General features: G+C 36.3%; 1 protein-coding gene and 2 pseudogenes across 2 annotated transcripts; 2 read left to right on the top strand and 1 right to left on the bottom strand.

Moving 5' to 3' along the window:
• The first annotated feature begins 491 nt into the window (after positions 1–491).
• On the top strand, positions 492–6,528 carry LOC104590338 (BTB/POZ domain-containing protein At3g05675). The gene is made up of 2 exons (XM_019196461.2): positions 492–738; positions 5,101–6,528. Exons 1-2 carry the CDS (start codon positions 733–735, stop codon positions 6,421–6,423), a joined length of 1,329 nt encoding a protein of 442 aa, XP_019052006.2. The 5' UTR covers positions 492–732; the 3' UTR covers positions 6,424–6,528.
• A 1,110-nt stretch (positions 6,529–7,638) lies between these two features.
• LOC148790626 (BTB/POZ domain-containing protein At3g05675 pseudogene) lies at positions 7,639–8,823 on the bottom strand (annotated as a pseudogene).
• A 5,575-nt stretch (positions 8,824–14,398) lies between these two features.
• Positions 14,399–20,402, top strand: LOC148790625 (BTB/POZ domain-containing protein At3g05675-like; annotated as a pseudogene). Its single transcript, XR_016077890.1, has 2 exons — positions 14,399–14,674; positions 18,942–20,402. The product of XR_016077890.1 is annotated as a BTB/POZ domain-containing protein At3g05675-like (transcript).
• Positions 20,403–23,076: the final 2,674 nt, after the last annotated feature.

Genomic DNA, 23,076 nt, shown 5'->3' with positions numbered 1-23,076 from the left:
TGTGAGAGATTAAATTACATATATACTCTCTATATACTTAGACATGTAAGGGTAGAACCTGTCTAATAAAAATTCTAGTATAGATTATTAGAAGTTTCCACTCTTTAATCTTTACTCTTTATTATGTACTTTTTATATTGTTAAATGCTTAATTATTTTATTTTATTTTTAGAATTTTAAGATTAATTCTTTTAATTTTAATATTTTTCATGCATTTTTTAATTTTATTTATATTTTAAAATGACTCAAAATAACCCATGGATCGATCCTAACCCGAACATTTACGATTAAGGTCTGGCATTTACTGACACAACCTGAAATTCAATCGGACTGAAATCAATGCGAGGTATTTTGATCCAACCCGAACCAGAGCCAGCCAACCCAATTGCCAAGTCTAACCGTGGGATCCGAGATGTGGATGTACTCTCTCTCTAAATATATTATACACGCGGCAAGTTATAATGAAACCAGATCCGGCTGTGGTATCGGTCGACAGTCGTTGTTACCCCACAGACAACTCTGGACGGTTTAGATACAAATCTAGTACAGGAGGAGAGAGAGAGAGAGAGAAAGCGCGCTTGCGAGCAGGCGTAGTCCGAGAGTTCTGCACCGTGCTTTAGTGCTGAAGTCGACACGGCAGCAGCGGATCCGTGCTCGCTCCAGAGAGACTGCTTTACTGTTCTCAACGACATTGCACTGTGGGCGGACTGAAACACAGAGAGGAGGAAGGAGATGGTGGTAATGCTTTCGATCTTTCTCCTGTATGGTATTTTATTTTATTTTATTTTATTTCGGATTCTGTTGCTTCTGTGGTTAAAGTATTACGCCATATGTAAGATTCCGACATCTTTATTTCTTTATGGATCTTCCCCTTTTGTCCTGGACTCCTGGTCTGATTGATTCGAGCCATCTAGGGTTTGTTCTTTCTTTCTGGGATAAAATAAAGATTCCCTTAAAAAATTAGGATTCCATAGCCCACTTGAATCAACAGTCTTGAAACCCATCGACTGGTTAAGTAAAGTATGAATGTGGAAGAATAATAGAAGGGGGTGTGAGAAATTTATGTCTAAAAGACTTGAGCGGCTTCTATTGTCTTCAAGATTGGAATCGGTTATGGTTCTTCAAGCACTTTACTTTACTGATGCTTTCCTAAGGACTAAGATGATTCGTTTTATTCTTTTTAGTACATTGGGTTCCTAAAGGCTCGAAATACAGGAGTAGAAATGGGTATTTGGTTATGCTAACTTGACTCTAGCTATGGCCTAAACTGTTAAAATTATTGAATTTGAAGCAAAAAGAGGGAAAACAATAGAAGAGAAATGTTGGGGTTAAATCACTGTTTGAGAGGTGACAGTTGTTCAGAGAGAACAAGTAAAACAGAAATTTATGGTATAAAATAAAGAACGAAAACGGGCGGTTGGGAAAGATGAATAGCAGAAACATTTGAGCTTCTTGATGTTAGCATGGACTTGTTCTTTTCTTCATAGTATTGTAAATAGGGTTCGACTATGATGCTGGAAAGACATCAAGTGGTATTTGTAAAAGTTCACATGGGATTTTGATTTGTCAAAGCTCTTCCTGTATCATGTCTTTCTGGCAGCCCTCCCACTTGCCCACATTTTCTTTTTTAATTTTTATGTTTTGAAGGATGACATGAATAAAATCATAGAGAATTGTTACAAGAGGTCCAAATCAAAGTCCACTGCTGTGGTTAACCACCACTTGCCCACTTTCATTCATAACCTCAATTCCTTTTGGCCTCATCAGGAAAAAAAATAGAATGCCCAGCTTCTGGGCCTTGTCTAGAATTCCTATCCATTATAAGTTTTTATTCTTTTTAAACAATTCAAAACATTAAGATCTTTCTTTTCCATTTATATGATTTACCACTTGCAGCCCATAAACCTACTGATGTGCTGAGTTTTATCGTGTATTTATCGAAAGTTATTTGGGAGTCTATCATTGAAAATGTTAATAAAAGGTTGGCATCTTGGAAGACAAAATACTTGTCTAAAGGGAGTAAAGTCACTCTAATAAAAAGTGTTCTTTCTTCTTTACCACTTTACTACATGTCTTTATTCCCAATCCCAGCGAGAAAAGATATGGTTTTGGAAGAGAAGATGAGAGACTTCTTGTGGAAGAGGTGTAAGGAGGAAGCCAAATGTCATTTGTTGAATTGGAAGATAGTTTGCATATCCAAAGCTCAAGAGGGCCTGGGGATTAGAAGACTAAAGGAAGTCGATACTGCCTTGCTAGGAAAGTGGCAGTGGAGGTTCAATGAGCAGCCAAACAGTCTATGGAGAAGGCTAATCATTTCCAAGTATGGCTCTAGTAGCTGAGAGTGGGAGATAGAGAATATAAGATCTTCCTATGGCTGTTCAATTTGGAAGGCAATTCAAAAAATCACCCACATTTCTTGTAGGAAATAAAGTATGAAGTTGGTAATGGTCAAAGGCAACGTTTTAAAACGCGGAGGTGTGACATGAGGAGTTCCACTACCTGGATGTGTGAGGCGTAGTTCAGAATGTAAGAGGTGTAAGCCTCCCAAGCACAAGGAGGTGCAAGCCTTAAGAGAAGGGGGATGGGGGGGTGGGAACGAGGAAGAAGAGGAAGGAGGATCTCATTTTTCTTTATTTTTAATAAAAATCTTTTATATTAAGAAGAATGAAGATGCATAACACTAGCTGAAACTTTCTTTCCCCTTCTCTTTGCTTCCCTTTTCTTTTCTTTCTTTCTCTTTTTTCTTTCTTTTTCTTTCTCTTCTCTTTCTTTTCTTTTTTCTTTCATCTTTTTTTTTGTCTTTTTGTATGAGGTGCATGAGGCGTATGCCTCTAGCATGCTTCATGAAAAAGGCGTATGAGGTGTACACCTCTTGCACTTGAGGCATGTACACCTTGTAGGTATCAATGCTTTGGCTTATGCCTCAGGGCATTTTAGGGGCGCCCTTCCTGGAGGTGCGTATGCCTCCCATGCCTTTTAAAACACTGGTCAAAGGGTATTTTTCTAGAGATCAATGGTGTAGCAATGGACCCTCTTAAGGACAGGTATCTTGATCTCTTTGAGATTGCTATGGACGAGCATGCAACAGTGGCAGACTATATGGATAGGTAGAATGGGGGTTGTGTATGGAATCCTCAATTCTGGAGGAACCTGAATGATTGGGAGGTCAATTCTTTAATTAATCTGTTACAAACACTATATATTGTTAGGATTCATGGAGCATGGAAAGACAAAAGGAAGTGGATTTTTGAGAATTCAGGTGATTTCTCTATTAAATCTTTTTACAACAATCTGACAAGGGAGAAAGTCTCTAATTTCCCAAGTAATAGGATCTGGGTTAGGTATGCACCGCCTAAATTGGCTTTCTTTGTCTGGTCTGCAGTCCTGGATAAAATGCTTACAAGAAAATAACTTAGTCAGAAGAGGTATACAGGTGCTGAATTAGAGGTGTGTTCTGTGCAATAGAAGTGTGGAGATCACAAGTCATCTACTGATTCATTGTGAGCTAGTTTACTGGGTTTGGGGAAAAATGCTGAATGAGAGGTGTTCTGTGCAATAGAAATGTGGAGACAAGAAGTCATCTACTGATCTACTTAAGGTTATATCAGATCAAATTTATTGCAGGATTAATTGAAATACTTTTTTTTTTGAAAAGGTAAAGGATTAATTGAAATACTTTACCTTTTCACAAAAAGATGAGGTTGGGGTTATATATGTCAGATGACCAGATTATGAGACCTTTTTTTCCTGGATGAACAACAAAAATAAAAAGAACAGCATTAATGATAGTGAAAAATGGTATCCCATATGAGATGGGCACTTGCTACCATATGCTAACTTTGAATGTCCACTTAGATGGGCACTTGCTACCGTATGCTAATTTGTGTTTATATCTGTGTTTGTGTTGGCATTTGAATTTCAAAGTGGGTAGGACCTAGAATTGTGATCTGGCCATCTGGACCTCAGAACTTAAATATGTTGATGGGTCCCATCTAGGATATGCCTACAAAAGCAGCATGGTCTGACTGTTTGATTTAAGAATAGTTATTCACTTATTATACTTTCTTACATGTTGTAGAGCTATTCTACTGCCCAAATGCATACAGTATAAAGTGATGGTTGTGATATTAGGTCTGAACCTTTTGCGCAATGAGCTTCTTATGGAAAACTGATTTGGATCTCAATCACGTAGTTCACTTTTGATAAGCAACAACTGAAACTATTTCATTAATCAAGAGAAGAACATCAAACTTCTCAAGGCAAAGGAGCAACTGGCCTGTAATTACAGTAATGCTCCACTCCTTTTGTTTATTAATTTGGATCTCCAATAATTTTCTGATATGAACTTTTATTGCTATAATGGAGATCTAATGATAAAAGATGAGAAAACAAGTGAAGGAAGAAAGGTTTTGGAAAGGAAGAGGGGAACCATATGGTGCCCCACTTCTTTAAGCTTTATATCATTTGAAATAAAGATACATAAAATGACCCATCTACCCATGATTTTAATAAAATATTACATGGATGAATATTCCCTTCACTCAATCACTCTCATAGTCTCATTTCATTTCAACAATTTCCATCATTTCTGTTCACTGGAAAATTTCAGTCTTGAGCTCCTTGCCACATGGAAAAGCAAAACTCTTATGCATATTCTTTTTTTCCTTTTTTAATTAGAGTTCTGAAATTTCAACAATGATCTTGTCATCTTGATTGGAAAAATCTCTCATCACCGGTACTTGTTGCTTCCCACCCACCCACAAAAAAAAAGTTCAGTTTTCTTCCTTGTGAGCTGCCTTTTGGCAAAGTTCTTAGGAATACCATTATATACAACTTTGTTAGTATTAACGAGGCCAGATGTATTCAGTTCTTGTGAGAACCACTAATTCCTGAACTTTGGAGGCAAGGAAATGGAAGATGGTTGTCTTTTGCCCCCCAAGTGTATTTTGAATTGTCAGTTGTAAAGCACCAAAAAAAAAGTCAATTGTAAAGTAGTTACGTTTTATTTCTGCTGTTTTCATTTAAACCATTCTGCCTGTATGCTAGTTATTCAATAGCTACTTTCTAGTTTCACGTGAGGAACTTGCATTATTATTGCAGGATAAAGTACAGGTCCAAAGACGAATTGGCGACCGCTCAACTAGTGATGTTATAGTGAGGCTGCGGACCCATGAAGGTAGAGATGAGTGGTTCTACTGTCACACAGAAATTCTTGTACAGAAATGCAAGTACTTCGCTGACCGCCTCTCTGAGAATTGGCCCACATGCCAGATCCTGGACTCTCGTAACTGTGTTGAGGTGTACTGTCAAGAATCTGATTTCAACTATCATGTCAGTACCTTGCGCCTTCTCTATGTCATTACAGATGGTCTAGTTCCTGACTACTGGAATGGTGTTAGGAATGCCATTGGCATTCTTCAAGTGTCGATCAAGCTCGGTTGCCAAGAGATATTCCGTGCCTGTGTAAACTACCTTGAAGCAGTTCCATGGGAGGAGGCTGAGGAGGAGGAGATTCTAAAAAGTATACCAAACTTGGGTTCAGAAGATGCTCAATCAATACTTGCCCGTCTCCAACCTGTTGATCCAATAGCTGTCAGAGGAATTTTTCTCTCTGCTATCCGGTTTGCCACATCGTCACCTCCTCAATCTATGAATGATCTCAAGTGTTCAGCCCAAGAGCAGCTTGAGTATATGCTCACTGAGGATGATGATGTGCCTCTGCTAACAGTTGATGATGAGATACAATCTGAGGTGAAGGGTTGTATGAAGAATTTATTGACCAGATTCTATGATCTCGTACAATCTTTGTTATGTGAGCCCAAGGAGTTGGTACATGGGGCAGGGAAGATACTGATACTGCAATCACTTTTATCAGATCTGGCATGGGCCTGCCGTATTTTGTCTAAGATGGAATCAATGATGGAATTTGTTCAGAGTTGGGTGGGATCATCAGAGAAGATCATAAAGGCAATAGAAGATGCAAGCCCAAATGAGGACATACTTGAGACCAAGTTGAAGGTTATTGAAGTTGCAATTAAAGTTTTAGAGGCAATTGCATATGGCAATGTGATCTTACCAGCAGCAAAGCGGCTTCAGGTGGTGAAGTTATGGCTTCCATTTGTAAGGGGGATAAAACCTTTATTTGACTCCATTGGAAACAATGGTGAAGATATCCCACCAATTACGGTAGATGGTGAATTATGGCAGAGCCTAGAATCAGCATTTGTCTCAATCATACTTGCATTGCCATCGGGGGACCAGGCAGAAATCTTGAGCGAATGGCTGGGGTGCGAGTACATTCAATACCCAGACCTGACAGAGGCTTTTGAGGTATGGTGTTACAGGTCCAAGGTTGCCAAGAGGAGGTTCACATTGTTGGGGGACATTCATGGTATTACAAACTCATCCATGACTCTATCATGATATCTATATCTGCTTGTTCCTTTGTGTAGATTAATTGTGAAGAGGGTCACAAGCCTTTCCTGTAAATCATTCCTTTTGTCAAATGCCAAGTGTAAATTTATCAAAGGTGGTTAATATTGACAAATTACAACTTAATATGATCAAAGGTGTGCCTTTATATGGGGTGCGCAGGGGAGTGCTGCTGGAAGAGCTAGGCTTCTTTATTCAGCTTGGTTTACTTATTGGGCTTGATTTCCTTTCAGCCGAATGTTCTGACACCAAACTTCCTCCCAGTCAAATACAAAGTGAAAAAATTGCTAACAAGAAAGAATGTTCGGCTGAAAGGAAATCAAGCCCAATAAGTAAACCAAGCTGAATAAAGAAGCCCAACTCTTCCTGCAACACTCCCACGTGCACCCCATATAAAGGCACTCCACCCAATGTATTATTCACTTCAAAATTAACCTATCAAAGATCGGCGTCTCTCTACTCTTCTGTTCCTTGTCTGACTTGAGTGAGAGAGATTCCATCCTAATCCGGGTCTCTAACGTTTTCTGTGCTTGTACGTTGCTAGAGCCCTAGATCCTCCAAATCCCTTGTTGTCTTGTTTGAGATCTTGGCAGCAACAAGTGCAATTCTTGATGTAGCAAATAGTTCGAATCTAACTCCAAAGGCAACTTGACTGAATGTGGAAATGGTATACTGCAATTGCTGAGTTTGTTAATGGGAGATGTTATTAATAGTTCAATAATCTAACCCACATCAATTCAAGCCGAGTTGGTGAGGACGCAAGTCCGACTCAACCAGTTGGGAACTGGAATTACCGTTTACAAATGAGGTTGAATTAAGAGATGGAAAGGCAATTAACCAAGGCGACAGTATCGGAGGCAGAGATGAGATTCGTCCCTAAACCAATGGTGTTTGGAGACTGGGGAGTTGGATTATAGCAACACCATTCCCATCATCTGAATGCATATCAAAATATGGTATTGGTGGAAGGCAAATATTCAAACTTGAGGAAGTATCCACGTGAGCAATGTCAAAACTCCTTAGCATCAAAAAATTATTTTGGGGATTTTGGTGTAAGGTTGGGAATTAGGAACTCAGCATATATAATCCACTTCCTCTCCCTACTCTAAATGCATTTTTATCACAAAGTCGGCCCCAAGAAAAATTAGGATATCTGATCCAACAGTTTACTTTTGGCGATTGGATAATGATCATGTTAAGTTGTAATTTGTCAATATTAACCACCTTTGATAAATTTACACTTGGCATTTGACAAAAGGAATGATTTACAGGAAAGGCTTGTGACCCTCTTCACAGTTAATCTACACAAAGGAACAAGCAGATATAGATATCATGATAGAGTCATGGATGAGTTTGTAATACCATGAATGTCCCCCAACAATGTGAACCTTCTCTTGGCAACCTTGGACCTGTAACACCATACCTCAAAAGCCTCTGTCAGGTCTGGGTATTGAATGTACTCGCACCCCAGCCATTCGCTCAAGATTTCTGCCTGGTCCCCCGATGGCAATGCAAGTATGATTGAGACAAATGCTGATTCTAGGCTCTGCCATAATTCACCATCTACCGTAATTGGTGGGATATCTTCACCATTGTTTCCAATGGAGTCAAATAAAGGTTTTATCCCCCTTACAAATGGAAGCCATAACTTCACCACCTGAAGCCGCTTTGCTGCTGGTAAGATCACATTGCCATATGCAATTGCCTCTAAAACCTTAGCTGCAACTTCAATAACCTTCAACTTGGTCTCAAGTATGTCCTCATTTGGGCTTGCATCTTCTACTGCCTTGATGATCTTCTCTGATGATCCCACCCAACTCTGAACAAATTCCATCATGGATTCCATCTTAGACAAAATACGGCAGGCCCATGCCAGATCTGATAAAAGTGATTGCAGTATCAGTATTTTCCCTGCCCCGTCTACCAACTCCTTGGGCTCACATAACAAAGATTGTACGAGATCATAGAATCTGGTCAATAAATTCTTCATACAACCCTTCACCTTAGATTGTCTCTCATCATCAACTGTTAGATATTTTTAACTCATTCTATTTCTAAGTTGGGCTATGAAGCTTAGTAAAAGATGGCTGTACAAAAATATATTTGTATGTTATTTTAAACTTGACCAACCTACTCAAGCATAATTAGAGCCAACCCAAGCCCAAGCCCAGTCCAAGTTATGTTGGGTTTAATCTTAAGATGGGCCTGGATTGAATAACTCAAACTTGAGCTCGGGTTGGGTTAAGCTCAAGTTCAAAATTTGCATCTTTGGATAGGTCTAAGTTGACCCTCAACCCAATCCAACCTGCCCAAGATGCAATTATTAGAAAAAACAATCTATTACAATTTACAAATTGAAAGGGCTAAGAGCCAGAGGTAGACTGAAAGGGACTTGAGTGGAAGTCATAAGATGGATATGACAGAATTAAATGGTGAAAAAGGATTATTCATATAGCCAATCCCAAATACTTGGCACAAGGCTAGCTCAAAAGATGTTGATGACGATGAATAGGAAACGATATTTGGTTGGATTAGACACCTGTCGGTCGTTGGCACCTCAACAGCCTAAGAACTATGTTGGTTGGTGTATTTTCTATAACAAATTCCCTAAATCCTCTATTCATGCATTATTTATTCAGGAACGAGGCATTAAACATGCATTTTTATCAAAATAAATGAACATGCATTTATTCGTATGTTTATACGGTAGAAAATGCAATTAACTGGGTAAGTTTTTATTTTTATCAAAATAAATGAACATGCATTTATTCGTATGTTTATACGGTAGAAAATGCAATTAACTGGGTAAGTTTTTCCTAGGTAAATGTGTTTCCACATTGAAAGTCCAAGCTCAGTTAAAATAATTTGGTGCTATTCATTAATTAGCTAAACTCTCTCTCTCAAACTTGACTTCAAGCATTACCATGCCTATGACCCAATTGAGCTTGGATTTACTCAATTCAAATGGATGTTGCCCAACCAGATTTATAAGGTACATATATATCACTGCTAAATAGTGAAAATACAAGGCAATGCATTTTGATAATTTATGATACATACCTTTGTCTTTTTTTCCTCCTTGCATGCATTCTCTAGATTTGGCTAGTATAAACCATCTAATCCCATTATAGATACTTAAACATATATGATGTGATGCTACTCTATACAAAAATTAATAACTCACATGTATTCATAAGTTGGTTTGAATGTTGTGTATGTACAATATTAATAACTATCATGTTTACCAAAAAAGCCATAGTTATAAGTTTCCTAAAAGATTTCTTTCAACTATTTTATTCGTGATGCACAATACCAAATTATTTCTAGTTTATTTTATTGATTATATATAATATGTATTCTCATTATTTTTAGTTTAAGTTGTTAATGGGTATAAAATATATGGCAATCCAATCTGGGTCTAATTTATAGATAACATTCATTTCAAATCCAAATGCATCGATGTAAAATTGAAATAAACCACCACCAAGGTAAATTTTGGGTTTAGGGTTTAGGGTTTAAGCTTATTTCACAAATGTCCAGCTTTCACAAATGCGACTTTTCACAAATGTTTGGAGGTGTGACAAGAGTTGGCCAGATATCAGGTAGGTAGGTAGGTAGGAGAGAGAGAGAGAGAGAAAGAGAGAGAGAGAGAGAAAGAGAGAGAGAGAGAGATGGCAGTCAACCAATTGGGTTGTTTAAGTATGTATTATATGAGAATATTATATAATATGAAAACATTGGGATGATTTATTTTTTAATATGCTTTTATATATTAAAGATATTTTTCATGCATTCACATAGAAACATAGTTTTCCAACTACCGTTGACCCGGATGGTCAGGCCATTCGACTCGAGAACTATCTAGGCAACTGAGTCTAAGATGGAAACAATGAAGGAATTTGTTCAGAGTTGGGTGGGATCATCAGAGAAGATACTTTTTGAAACTGGAGGAAACTGACACTACATCGTTTTATGCAGTTTTGGGTGTCAGTTTTCACAAATGGGAATACATTTGTTAAAAATAAAGGTTCCATTTCCAAATCCCTGATTTTTTTTAGATAATAATATTTATTTGAAAAATAAATTTACTTAAAATAAATAAAGGTTCCTCGTAGGAGGGGCCTTTTTACCCTAAACCAAAAAGGTATAAACTGACACCCAGTGCAATACATAGGAGGGGCCTTTTTTGAAAAGTATCCAGTTTTCACAAATTTACACCAACACTACATGGTTTTTATGTAGGAGGGGCATTTTTTCAAAAAGTATATAGTTTTCGCCAATTTACCTTGACTCCACAAGGTTTTTACCTAGAAGGATACTTTTTTCAACAGTATCCAATTTTTGGATCTTTACCCCTACTCTACAAGGTTATTACCTTGGAGGGGCCTTTTTTCAAAAAGTTTCATGTTTTTGCAAATTTTCCCCGACTCCTCATGGTAAATATCCAAAAACTAGGTTTGAGGTAAAACAAAATCAGTTGCCTAGACGGTTCTGGGCCGAATGGTCTGACCATTCAGGTCAATGGCGATTGAAAAACTATGTTTCTATGTGAATGTATGAAAAAATATCTTTAATATATAAAAAACATATTAAGAAATAAAATATCCCAAAGTTTTCATATTATATAATATTCTCATAGAATACATACTTGAACAACCCAATTGGTTGACTACCATCTCTCTCTCCTATCTACCTACCTACCTACCTGATATCTGGCCAACTCTTGTCACACCTCCAGACATTTGTGAAAAGTTACATTTGTGAAATAAGCCTAAACCCTAAATCTTAAATCCTAAATTTATCTTGGTGGTGACTTATTTCAATTTTACATCGATGCACTAGGATTTGAAATGAATGTTATCTACAAACCCATATTGGATTGCCATATATTATATACCCATTAACAACTTAAACTAAAAATAATGAGAATACATATTATATATAATCAATAAAATAAACTAGAAATAATTTGGTATTGCGCATCACGAATAAAATAGTTGAAAGAAATCTTTTAGGAAACTTAAAACTATGGCTTTTTTGGTAAACATGATAATTATTAATATTGTCCATACACAACATTCAAACCAACTTATGAATACATGTGAGTTATTAATTTTTGTATAGAGTAGCATCACATCATATATGTTTAAGTATTTATAATGGGATTAGATGGGATCGAGGTGGATCCAATTATAAACAAATTGAAATCATATATATATCGTTAATTGGATGGGATTTGGAATCCAAATTCAAACAAACGTATATTGTTTGGAATCCAAACACCAACCTCGGATTTGAAAGTTGAAACAGAAAACAGCTTTTAATTGCATGGTATGGGGATTTGAAGGGCCCGGGCATCATCAGCTTTTAATTGCATTGACATTTGGCAACCCCATTAGCGGAGACTTGTAGGATCATGGGCTTTGACCAGTGAGGCCTTGGGAAAGAAAGAGACTTTGGTATTGTGAAGGCACGCTTGCGTGGTTACTCGTTACTTGTTAACATTCAATCATTTACGCATTCAACGTTTGCTGCTTATTCGCCTTGTTATACATATGGGTTAATCATTGAGTTTGAGGGTGAATGTTAGCATATTCCATCATTCTATCTTTATCTTTAGGAGAGATAGTTCTATCAAAACTAATATCATTATCCTCTTAATTTTAGGAGATATAGTTCCACTCCAATTAGTTGTATATATCTTATTTCTTTCCTTTTTGTATTTTAATTTAGGTTGTCGACCTGTTCTCTGGTTGTATCCCTAGCTTTATTATAAATAGATTGTAATCTATTGAATTCATAATTAAGAGAAATATTATTTTCTCCATTTATTTATTTTTTTTTTTTGTTTTTCGTGTCAGAAAAGCAGAGAGAGCAGATGAAGAGGAATATTAGGTTTGTTAAGATGATGGGTTTTAACTACCGTTAACGTTATGTGAGAAAAATATCAAAGAGAGAGAGAGAGAGAGAGTTGGTGATGGTCAATGGTCTCTCTGCTTACAACTACAAGGGGGTTCGGTACTATATAGGGGCGGTGGGAGGGAGGAGAAGAGGAGACCGAATGGGTTACACATTTTGTTGTTACAACTTACAATACGAGCTGAACTTCCATCCTAGTTGTAACACGTTGCTCTTTTGGGGAGACGTGTAAAAGTAACGGGAGGTGGGTTAATACTCTTGTTATTTCTCTCTTATTTTTCTCAAACAAAAAAAAAAAAAATCATCATTTAACCCACACCCTAAAAGTCTGAAATTTTACCTTGTCCAAAACCTTCCGCCCACATCCAAAAGCTCAAAGAGAGAAAACAACTAGTTCATGTCTTCCATTCCATGAACAGAGAGAACATAGAACCTATTGAAACGCTTTTCTTCCAACATTCTTGAATTCCTTTATTGCTCAGGTATTTGTTTCTCCAATTATTTTATCTACCCATTGAGAAGCTGGTCCCTCTCTATTGTTCAAAATCTTCCTCCCAGCGGCACGAACAAAAAAGACAAATAGAGAGTATTCCTATTTCCCACAAACAATGGTTGTTTTGGCTCACTCAAAATAAACACATATACCTTAATATTTGAGCATGGAGGCTTTGAATGCCTTTGATGTCTCTAAAATCACATAGATCTCTTATACGGTATTAATTAGACTATATTAAACAATATGACACCAACCTTATAAATTTTGATAGTTTATTATGCCTCTTTCTTGAAATAAGCCCCTATACCTTAATAATTGAGCATAGAGGCTTCAAATGTCTTTGAATATCTCTAAAATCACATAGAGGCTTCAGATTTCTTATACGGTATTAATCAGACCGTATTAAACAATATCACGCCATTCCATAATCCCTGGTAGTTTGTTGTCTGTCTTGCTTAAAACAAGCCCCTATACTCGTATAAATTATACATGAAGGCTTTGGTTGTGTTTGAAGATCTCTGAAATCTCGTAGAAGTTTTACTTTGTTCAAAATCTCATAGAAGTTTTTTGCTCAAGCAACTATTAATGAAATTTTACCCTGTTCAAAACCTTTCACCCTAAAAGTCTAAAACCCATTCAAAAAATAAGTTTCACCCAAGAACATAGAGAGAGAGAGAGGGGGGGGGGGGGGGGGGGGGGGGGGGGGGGGAAGAGAGAGAGTAATCAATCTATGTCTTCCATCTGAAGAATAAAGGGTATTAGGACTTGCCAAAAACCTTCTTTTCTACCACTGTCCTTCAAGTTTTCTTCCATTGCCCATTCCAAATTTCATTTAATTTTCTACCCATTGAGATGCTCTCTTCATTGTTCTTTATCCCCAAAACACAGACAAAAAGGACAAAATATATAGAGGATTTTATCGAAAAATGCTTTTTTCAGTTTTTTTGTTTCAAAAAAATGAGTAACAGGAGTATTAACCCACTTCTTGTTACCTTTACACGCTTCCCAAAAGAAAGACGTGTTACAACGTGAATGGAAGTTCAGCTCGCGTTATAAACAACAAAATGTGTAGTCAGGTCTTGGTCTTGGAGAAGAGAAGAGAGAAGGGACAAGAAAAGAAGAGGGTTAATTGAATTTCATGTGTTTTTTTTGAGTCCAAACTGCCGTTATGTCTGGACTCCGATAGTTTGATATGTAATGGGAGGAGAGCTACGTGTTTGATTCTCGTTGGCTGGGATAGAAAAAATGCGAGCTTATGAATTGGAGTTGTGGGAGATTAAATTATATATATGTGAGAGATTAAATTACATATATACCCTTTATATACATAGACATTTAAGAGAAGAACCTGTCTAATGAAAATTCTAGAAAGGGAAACTATTCGTACTTTTAAAAATAGTAAAGATTATTAAAAGTTTCCACTCTTTAATCTTTACTCGAACTCTTTAAATTGTTAAATGTTTAGTTTATTTTTGAAATTTTAAGATTAATTTCTTTAATTTTAGTATTTTTCATGTATTTTTTATTTTTTTAATTTTATTTATATTTTAGAATGACTCAAAATGACCCACGCATTAACCCTAAGCATTTACTGACCCAACCTGAAATTCAATCTGGACGGTTTAGATACAATCTAGTACTGAAGGAGAGAGAGAGAGAGCGCGCGCGCGCGAATAGGCGAAGTCCGAGAGTTCTGCACCGTGTTTTACTGCTGAAGTCGGCACGGCAGCAGCGGATCCGTGCTCGCTCAAGAGAGACTGCTTTACTGTTCTCATCGACATTGCACTGTGGGCGGACTGAAACACAGAGAGGAGGAAGGAGATGGTGGTAATGCTTTCGATCTTTCTCCTGTATGGTATTTTATTTCGGATTCTGTTGCTTCTGTGGTTAAAGTATTACGCCATATGTTTAAGATTCCGACATCTTTATTTCTTTATGGATCTTCCCCTTTTGTCCTGGACCTCCTAGTCTGATTGATTCGAGCCATCTAGGGTTTGTTCTTTCTTTCTGGGATGAAATAAAGATTCCCTTAACAAATTAGGATTCCATAGACCACTTGAATCAACAGTCTTGAAACCCATCGACTGGTTAAGTAAAGTATGAATGTGGAAGAATAATAGAAGGGGGGTGTGAGAAATTTATGTCTAAAAGACTTGAACGGCTTCTATTGTCTTCAAGATTTGGAATCGGTTATGGTTCTTCAAGCACTTTACTGATATTTTCCTAAGGACCAAGATGATTCGTTTTATTCTTTTTAGTACATTGGGTTCTTATAGGCTCGAAATACAGGAGTAGAAATGGGTATTTGGTTATGCTAACTCGATTCTAGCATTGATGTTTTCTATAAAACTGTTAAAATTATTGCATTTGAAGCAAAAAGAGAGAAAACAATAGAAGAGAAATGTTGGGGTTAAATCACTGTTTGAGAGGTGACAGTTGTTCAGAGAGAACAAGTAAAACAGAAACTGATGGTATAAAATAAATAACGAAAACGGGGGGTTGGGAAAGATGAATAGCAGAAACATTTGAGCTTCTTGATGTTAGCATGGACTTGTCCTTTTCTTCATAGTATTGTAAATAGGCTTCGACTATGATGCTGGAAAGACATCAAGTGGTATTTGTCAAAGTTCACATGGGATTTTGATTTGTCAAAGCTCTTCCTGTATCATGTCTTTCTGGCAGCCCTCCCACTTGCCCACATTTTTTTTTTTATTTTTATATTTGAAGGATGACATGAATAAAATCATATAGAATTGTTACAAGAGGTCCAAATCAAAGTCCACTGTTGTGGTTAACCACCGCTTGCCCACTTTCATTCATAACCTCAATTCCTTTTGTTCTCATCAGGAAAAAAAAATAGAATGCCCAGCTTCTGGGCCATGTCTAAAATTCCTATCCATTATAAGTTTTTTTTTTTAAACAATTTAAAACATTAAGATCTTTTTTTTGCATTTATATGATTTACCACTTGCAGCCCATAAACCTATTGTTGTGCTGAGTTTTATTGTGTATTTATCAAAAGTTATTTGGAAGTCTATCATTGAAAATGTTAATAAAAGGTTGGCATCTTGGAAGACAAAATGCTTGTCTAAAGGGAGTAAAGTCACTCTAATAAAAAGTGTACTTTCTTCTTTACCACTTTATTACATGTCTTTATTCCCAATCCCAGCGAGAACAGCTATGGTTTTGGAAGAGAAGATGAGAGATTTCTTGTGGAAGAGGTGTAAGGAGGAAGCCAAATGTCATTTGTTGAATTGGAAGATAGTTTGCATATCCAAAGCTCAAGAGGGCCTGGGGATTAGAAGACTAAAGGAAGTCAGTACTGCCTTGCTAGGAAAGTGGCAGTGGAGGTTCAATGAGCAGCCAAACAGTCTATGGAGAAGGCTAATCATTTCCAAGTATGGCTCTAGTAGCAGAGAATGGGAGATAGAAAATATAAGATCTTCCTATGGCTGTTCAATTTGGAAGGCAATTCAAAAAGTTCACCCACATCTTGTAGGAAATAAAGTATGAATTTGGTAATGGTCAAAGGCAACGTTTTAAAATGCGGAGGCGTGACATGAGGAGTTCCACAACCTGGATGTGTGAGGCGTAGTTCAGAATGTAAGAGGTGTAAGCTTCTCAAACACAAGGAGGTGCAAGCCTTAAGAGAAGGGGGATGGGGAGGAAGAAGAGGAAGGAGGATCTCATTTTTCTTTATTTTTAATAAAAATCTTTTATATTAAGAAGAATGAAGATGCATAACACTAGCTGAAACTTTCTTTCCCATTCTCTTTGCTTCCCTTTTCTTTTCTTTTCTTTCTTTCTCTTTTTTCTTTCTTTTTCTTTCTCTTCTCTTTCTTTTCTTTTTTCTTTCATCTTTTTTTTTGTCTTTTTGTATGAGGTGCATGAGGCGTATGCCTCTAGCATGCTTCATGAAAAAGGTGTATGAGGTGTACACCTCTTGCACTTGAGGCATACACACCTTGGAGGTGTCAATGCTTTGGCTTATGGACAGGTATCCTGATCTCTTTAGATTGCTATGGACAAGCATGCAACAGTGGCAGACTATATGGATACAACGGGGGTTGTTTATGGAATCCTCAATTCTGGAGGAACCTGAATGATTGGGAGGTCAATTCTTTAATTAATCTGTTACAAACACTATATAATGTTAGGATTCATGGAGCATGGAAAGACAAAAGGAAGTGGATTTTTGAGAATTCAGGTGATTTCTCTATTAAATCCTTTTACAACAATCCGACAAGGGAGGAAGTCTCTAGTTTCCCAAGTAATTGGATCTGGGTTAGGTATGCACCACCTAAATTGGCTTTCTTTGTCTGGTCTGCAGTCCTGGATAAAATCCTTACAAGAAAATAACTTAGTCAGAAGAGGTATACAGGTGCTGAATTAGAGGTGTGTTCTATGCAATAGAAGTGTGGAGACCACAAGTCATCTACTGATTCATTGTGAGCTTGTTTACTGGGTTTGGGGAAAAATGCTGAATGAGAGGTGTTCTGTGCAATAGAAATGTGGAGACAAGAAGTCATCTACTGATCTACTTAAGGTTATATCAGATCAAATTTATTGCAGGATTAATTGAAATACTTTACCTTTTCACAAAAAGATGGGGTTGGGGTTATATATGTCAGATGACCAGATTATGAGACCTTTTTTTCCCGGATGAACAACAAAAATAAAAAGAACAGCATTAATGATAGTGAAAAATGATATCCCATATGAGATTGAGATCCAAATGCAGGGGACAACACACCAAAAAATTACATGCTTGATTTCATGATTACCATATTCTAGTTGCTAGGGCTGACCCGGGGGGGTGGCTTCCCAAAATTTTGAATGTCCACTTAGATGGGCACTTCCTACCGTATGCTAATTTGTGTGTTTATCTGTGTTTAGGTTGGTATTTGAATTTCAAAGTGTGGGTAGGACCTAGAATTGTGATCTGGCCATCTGGACCTCAGAACTTAAATATGTTAATGGGTCCCATCTAGGATATGCCTACAAAAGCATCATGGTCTGACTGTTTGATTTAAGAATAGTTATTCACTTATTATACTTTCTTACATGTTGTAGAGCTATTCTACTGCCCAAATGCATACAGTATAAAGTGATGGTTGTGATATTAGGTCTGAACCTTTTGCGCAATGAGCTTCTTATGGAAAACTGATTTGGATCTCAATCACGTAATTCTTTTTTGATAAGCAACAACTGAAACTATTTCATTAATCAAGAGAAGAACATCAAACTTCTCAAGGCAAAGGAGCAACTGGCCTGTAATTACAGTAATGCTCCACTCCTTTTATTTATTAATTTGGATCTCCAATAATGTTCTGATATGAACTTTTTTTGCTATAATGGAGATCTAATGATAAAAGATGAGAAAACAAGTGAAGGAAGAAAGGTTATGGAAAGGAAGGGGGGAACCATATTGCCCCACTTCTTTAAGCTTTAAATCATTTGAAATAAAGATACATAAAATGACCCATCTACCCATGATTTTAATAAAATATTACATGGATGAATATTCCCTTCACTCAATCACTCTCATAGTCTCATTTCATTTCAACAATTTCCATCATTTCTGTTCACTGGAAAATTTCAGTCTAGAGCTCCTTGCCACATGGAAAAGCAAAACTCTTCTGCATATTCTTTTTTTCTTTTTTAATTAGAGTTCTGAAATTTCAACAATGATCTTGTCATCTTGATTGGGAAAATCTCTCATCACTTGTACTTGTTGCTTCCCACCCACCCACAAAAAATAGTTCAGTTTTCTTCCTTGTGAGCTGCTGCCTTTTGGCAAAGTTCTTAGGAATACCATTATATACAACTTTGTTAGTATTAACGAGGCCAGATGTATTCAGTTCTTGTGAGAACCACTAATTCCTGAACTTTGGAGGCAAGGAAATGGAAGATGGTTGTCTTTTGTCCCCCAAGTGTATGTTGATTTGTCAGTTGTAAAGCACCAAAAAAAAAGTCAGTTGTAAAGTAGTTACGTTTTATTTCTGCTGTTTTCATTTAAACCATTCTGCCTGTATGCTAGTTATTCAATAGCTACTTTCTAGTTTCACGTGAGGAACTTGCATTATTATTGCAGGATAAAGAAGTACAGGTCCAAGGACGGATTTGCGACCACTCAACCAGTGATGTTATAGTGAGGCTGCGGACCCATGAAGGTAGAGATGAGTGGTTCTACTGTCACACAAAAATTCTTGTACAGAAATGCAAGTACTTCGCTCACCGCCTCTCTGAGAATTGGCCCACATGCCAGATCCTGGACTCTCGTAACTGTGTTGAGGTGTACTGTCAAGAATCTGATTTCAACTATCATGTCAGTACCTTACGCCTTCTCTATGTCATTACAGATGGTCTAGTTCCTGACTACTGGAATGGTGTTAGGAATGCCATTGGCATTCTTCAAGTGTCGAACAAGCTCGGTTGCCAAGGGATATTCTGTGCCTGTGTAAACTACCTTGAAGCAGTTCCATGGGAGGAGGCTGAGGAGGAGGAGATTCTAAAAATTATATCAAACTTGGGTTCAGAAGATGCTCAATCAATACTTTCCTGTCTCCAACCTGTTGATCCAATAGCTATCAAAGGAACTTTTCTCTCTGCTATCCGGTTTGCTACATCGTCACCTCCTCAATCTATGAATGATCTCAAGTGTTCAGCCCAAGAGCAGCTTGAGTATATGCTCACTGAGGATGATGATGTGCCTCTGCTAACAGTCGATGATGAGATACAATCTGAGGTGAAGGGTTGTATGAACAATTTATTGACCAGATCCTATGATCTCGTACAATCTTTGTTATGTGAGCCCAAGGAGTTGGTACACGGGGCAGGGAAGATACTGGTACTGCAATCACTTTTATCAAATCTGGCATAGGCCTGCCGTATTTTGTCTAAGATGGAATCCATGAAGGAATTTGTTCAGAGTTGGATGGGATCATCAGAGAAGATCATCAAGGCAGTAGAAGATGCAAGCCCAAATGAGGACATACCTGAGACCAAGTTGATGGTTATTGAAGTTGCAGCTAAGGTTTTAGAGGCAATTGCATATGGCAATTTGATCTTAGTAGCAGCAAAATGGCTTCAGGTGGTGAAGGTATGGCTTCCATTTGTAAGGGGGACAAAACCTTTCTTTGATTCCAGTGGAAACAATGGTGAAGATATCCCATCAATTACGGTAGATGGTGAATTATGGCAGAGCCTAGAATCAGCATTTGTCTCAATCATACTTGCATTGCCATCGGGGGACCAGGCAGAAATCTTGAGCGAATGGCTGGGGTGCGAGTACATTCAATAACCCAGATCTGACAGAGGCTTTTGAGGTATGGTGTTACCGGTCCAAGGTTGCCAAGAGAAGGTTCACATTGTTAGGGGACATTCATGGTATTACAAACCCATCCATGAATATCATGATATCTATATCTGCTTGTTCCTTTGTGTAGGTTAACTGTGAAGGGGGTCACAAGCCTTTCCTGTATATCATTCCTTTTGTCAAATGCCAAGTGTAAATTTACCAAAGGTGGTTAATATCGACAAATTACAAACTAACATGATCATTATCCAAACGCCAAAAGTAAAATGTTGGATCAGATATCCTAATTTTTCTTGGGGTTGACTTTGCTGATAAAAATGCATTAAGAGTAGGTAGAGGAAGTGGATTATATATGCTGAGTTCCTAATTCCCAACCTTACACCAAAACCCCCAAAATAATCTTTTGATGCTAAGGAGTTTTGACATTTTCCACGTGGATACTTCCTCAAGTTTTGTGAATGGTGTTGCCTTCCACCAATACCATATTATGATATGCATTCAGGTGATGGGAATGGTGTTGCAGTGTCTTCTCCTTAAGTTCATATATCCAGTAGTATTATTGTTAATTGAATCACTTCCACTGCTTCCTTTTCAAAATATTGGCTTTGTGATAGCAAACCCCACTTTTGTTACTATAATCCAACTCCCTAGTCTCTAAACACCATTGATTTAGGGAAGATTCTCATCTCTGCCTTCGATACTGTCGCTTTGGTTATATGCCTTTCCATCTCTTAATTCAACTTCATCTGTAAATGGTAATTCCATTTCCTAACTGGTTGAATCGAACTTGCGTCCTCACCAACTCAGCTTGAATTGATGTGGGTTAGATTATTGAACTATTAATAACATCTCCCATTAACAAACTTAGCAATTGCAGTATACCATTTCCACATTCAATCAAATTGCCTTTGAAGTTAGATTCGAACTATTTGCTACATCAAGAATTGCACTTGTTGCTGCCAAGATCTCCAACAAGACAACGATGGATTTGGAAGATCTAAGGCTCTAGTAACCTACAGGCACAGAAAATGTCAGAGACCCGGATTAAGGTGGAATCTCTATCACTCAAGTCAGGCAAGGAACAGAAGAGTAAATAGACGTCGATCTTTGATAGGGCAATTGTGAAGTGAATAATACATTGGGTGGCTTCTTTATTCAGCTTAGTTTACTTATTGGGCTTGATTTCCTTTCAGTCGAACGTTCTGATACCAAACTTCCTCCCTATTCTTTCTTGTTAGCAATTTTTCACTTTGTACTTGACTGGGGCCGCATGCTGTTTTCTACTTGGTGGCACTGATCAAAGTATTAATATCGGGTATCGTATCGGATAATTTAGACATGGATACGAAAACGAATACGTTTGAAAAACACATGGATGCAAACGAAAAATATGTAAACACTTAGATACGTTAAGGAAATGCATACAAATTCTGTAAATATATTAATAACATTAAATTTAATGTAAAAATAACTATAAATAATGTATAAATACATAGGAATTGTATATGCAAATGATATATAGGAAGAAATATATTATAATTAATATATCAGGACATAGATATTATTCAATTTTATTAATAATGCATCAATCAAGAGTCCAAGGCACATATTATATAGATTTTTATAAATTAATACATGCAAAAATCCAATATTATTTTATTATTTGTTGAAGTATAAGGCATAAAACATATACAACTATTATGTTTGAATTATTATATCATTTTTCTATTTTTACTATTTTTATTTTCTAGCATTAACAAAAAATTCAACTAAAAATTAATTCTTAAATGTTTGGTAAACAATATTTTTATTTTTGTAAACAATAAATATGTTATTATAAAATGTAAATTAAAATATCAATTAATAATTTATAAAAATATCTGATCTTAACTTAAAATATATCAAATCTATTCAAATTTTGAAGATGCATATCATATGAAAATTCATAAATTTTAATTACTAAAATAATTATTCTATTATTAGTATTTTATTTTTATATAATTTCTAAATTAAAAAATGATTTTTTATATAAAATGTAGATTAATGGATTTGATCAATTCAATTTATATTATATTTTCAAATACTTTGCAGAAAATATTTTCGTTTTTATAAATAATAAATACATTGTTATTTAATGCAAATTAAAATGTTAATTAATAATTAATGAAAATTTTAAGATATATATATATATATATTATGTGCAAATTTATCAGTTTTAAGTATTAATATAATTACTCTATTATTAATATTTTATTTGTATAACTTTTTTAAATTAAAATTCAATTTTTGATATATATATATATATATGTGGATTTTATAAATTATTTATTCTATTAATTTATAAAATACTAATTTTAAATATTGTTCTTTTTAATTTGTAGTTGGAGTTGTTGAAAATAAATGTATGTTATTTTTTTTTGTTTGCATGTAGACATTAGTTTTAATAAAAATTAGTTCCTTACATTTATTGACATGAAATAAGAAGTGATTTTGTGATTAAAGGTACTTGCTCTTTTTGGCATTAACCAACCTGGGTTCAATTTACACCATTCCTCCTTTTTATAGTGAGGTGTATTGACTAGCAGGATACATATTGGAAATATCTCCTCATGAAATAAAACACATAAGTATGGAGATATTCTCAATGCAAGGATATAAAGACTGCTCATACGGACTTTGCCATGATGAAAGCCGAACTTCATACACCTGCACTCCAATGTATCCCGTGTCAGTGCAATCTAATACCAATACGATATGCTAATATGCCCCATTAGACGTGTCGTGTTGATATTTTAATCTTTACTTGGTGGTTGAAATGATGCCCTATCCGGTCTCTAACATCAATATCCTTCCCTTATCGGTCAACATGCCTCCATTTGATTATTTTAATTCACCTATAGATTTTTCAAAC

Source organism: Nelumbo nucifera, chromosome 6 (genome assembly GCF_055504915.1).
Source record: "Nelumbo nucifera cultivar China Antique chromosome 6, China Antique-T2T, whole genome shotgun sequence".
NCBI lineage: Eukaryota > Viridiplantae > Streptophyta > Magnoliopsida > Proteales > Nelumbonaceae > Nelumbo > Nelumbo nucifera.
The sequence above is the reverse complement of the archived record's forward strand: the minus strand, read 5'-3'. Positions and strand labels throughout refer to the sequence as shown.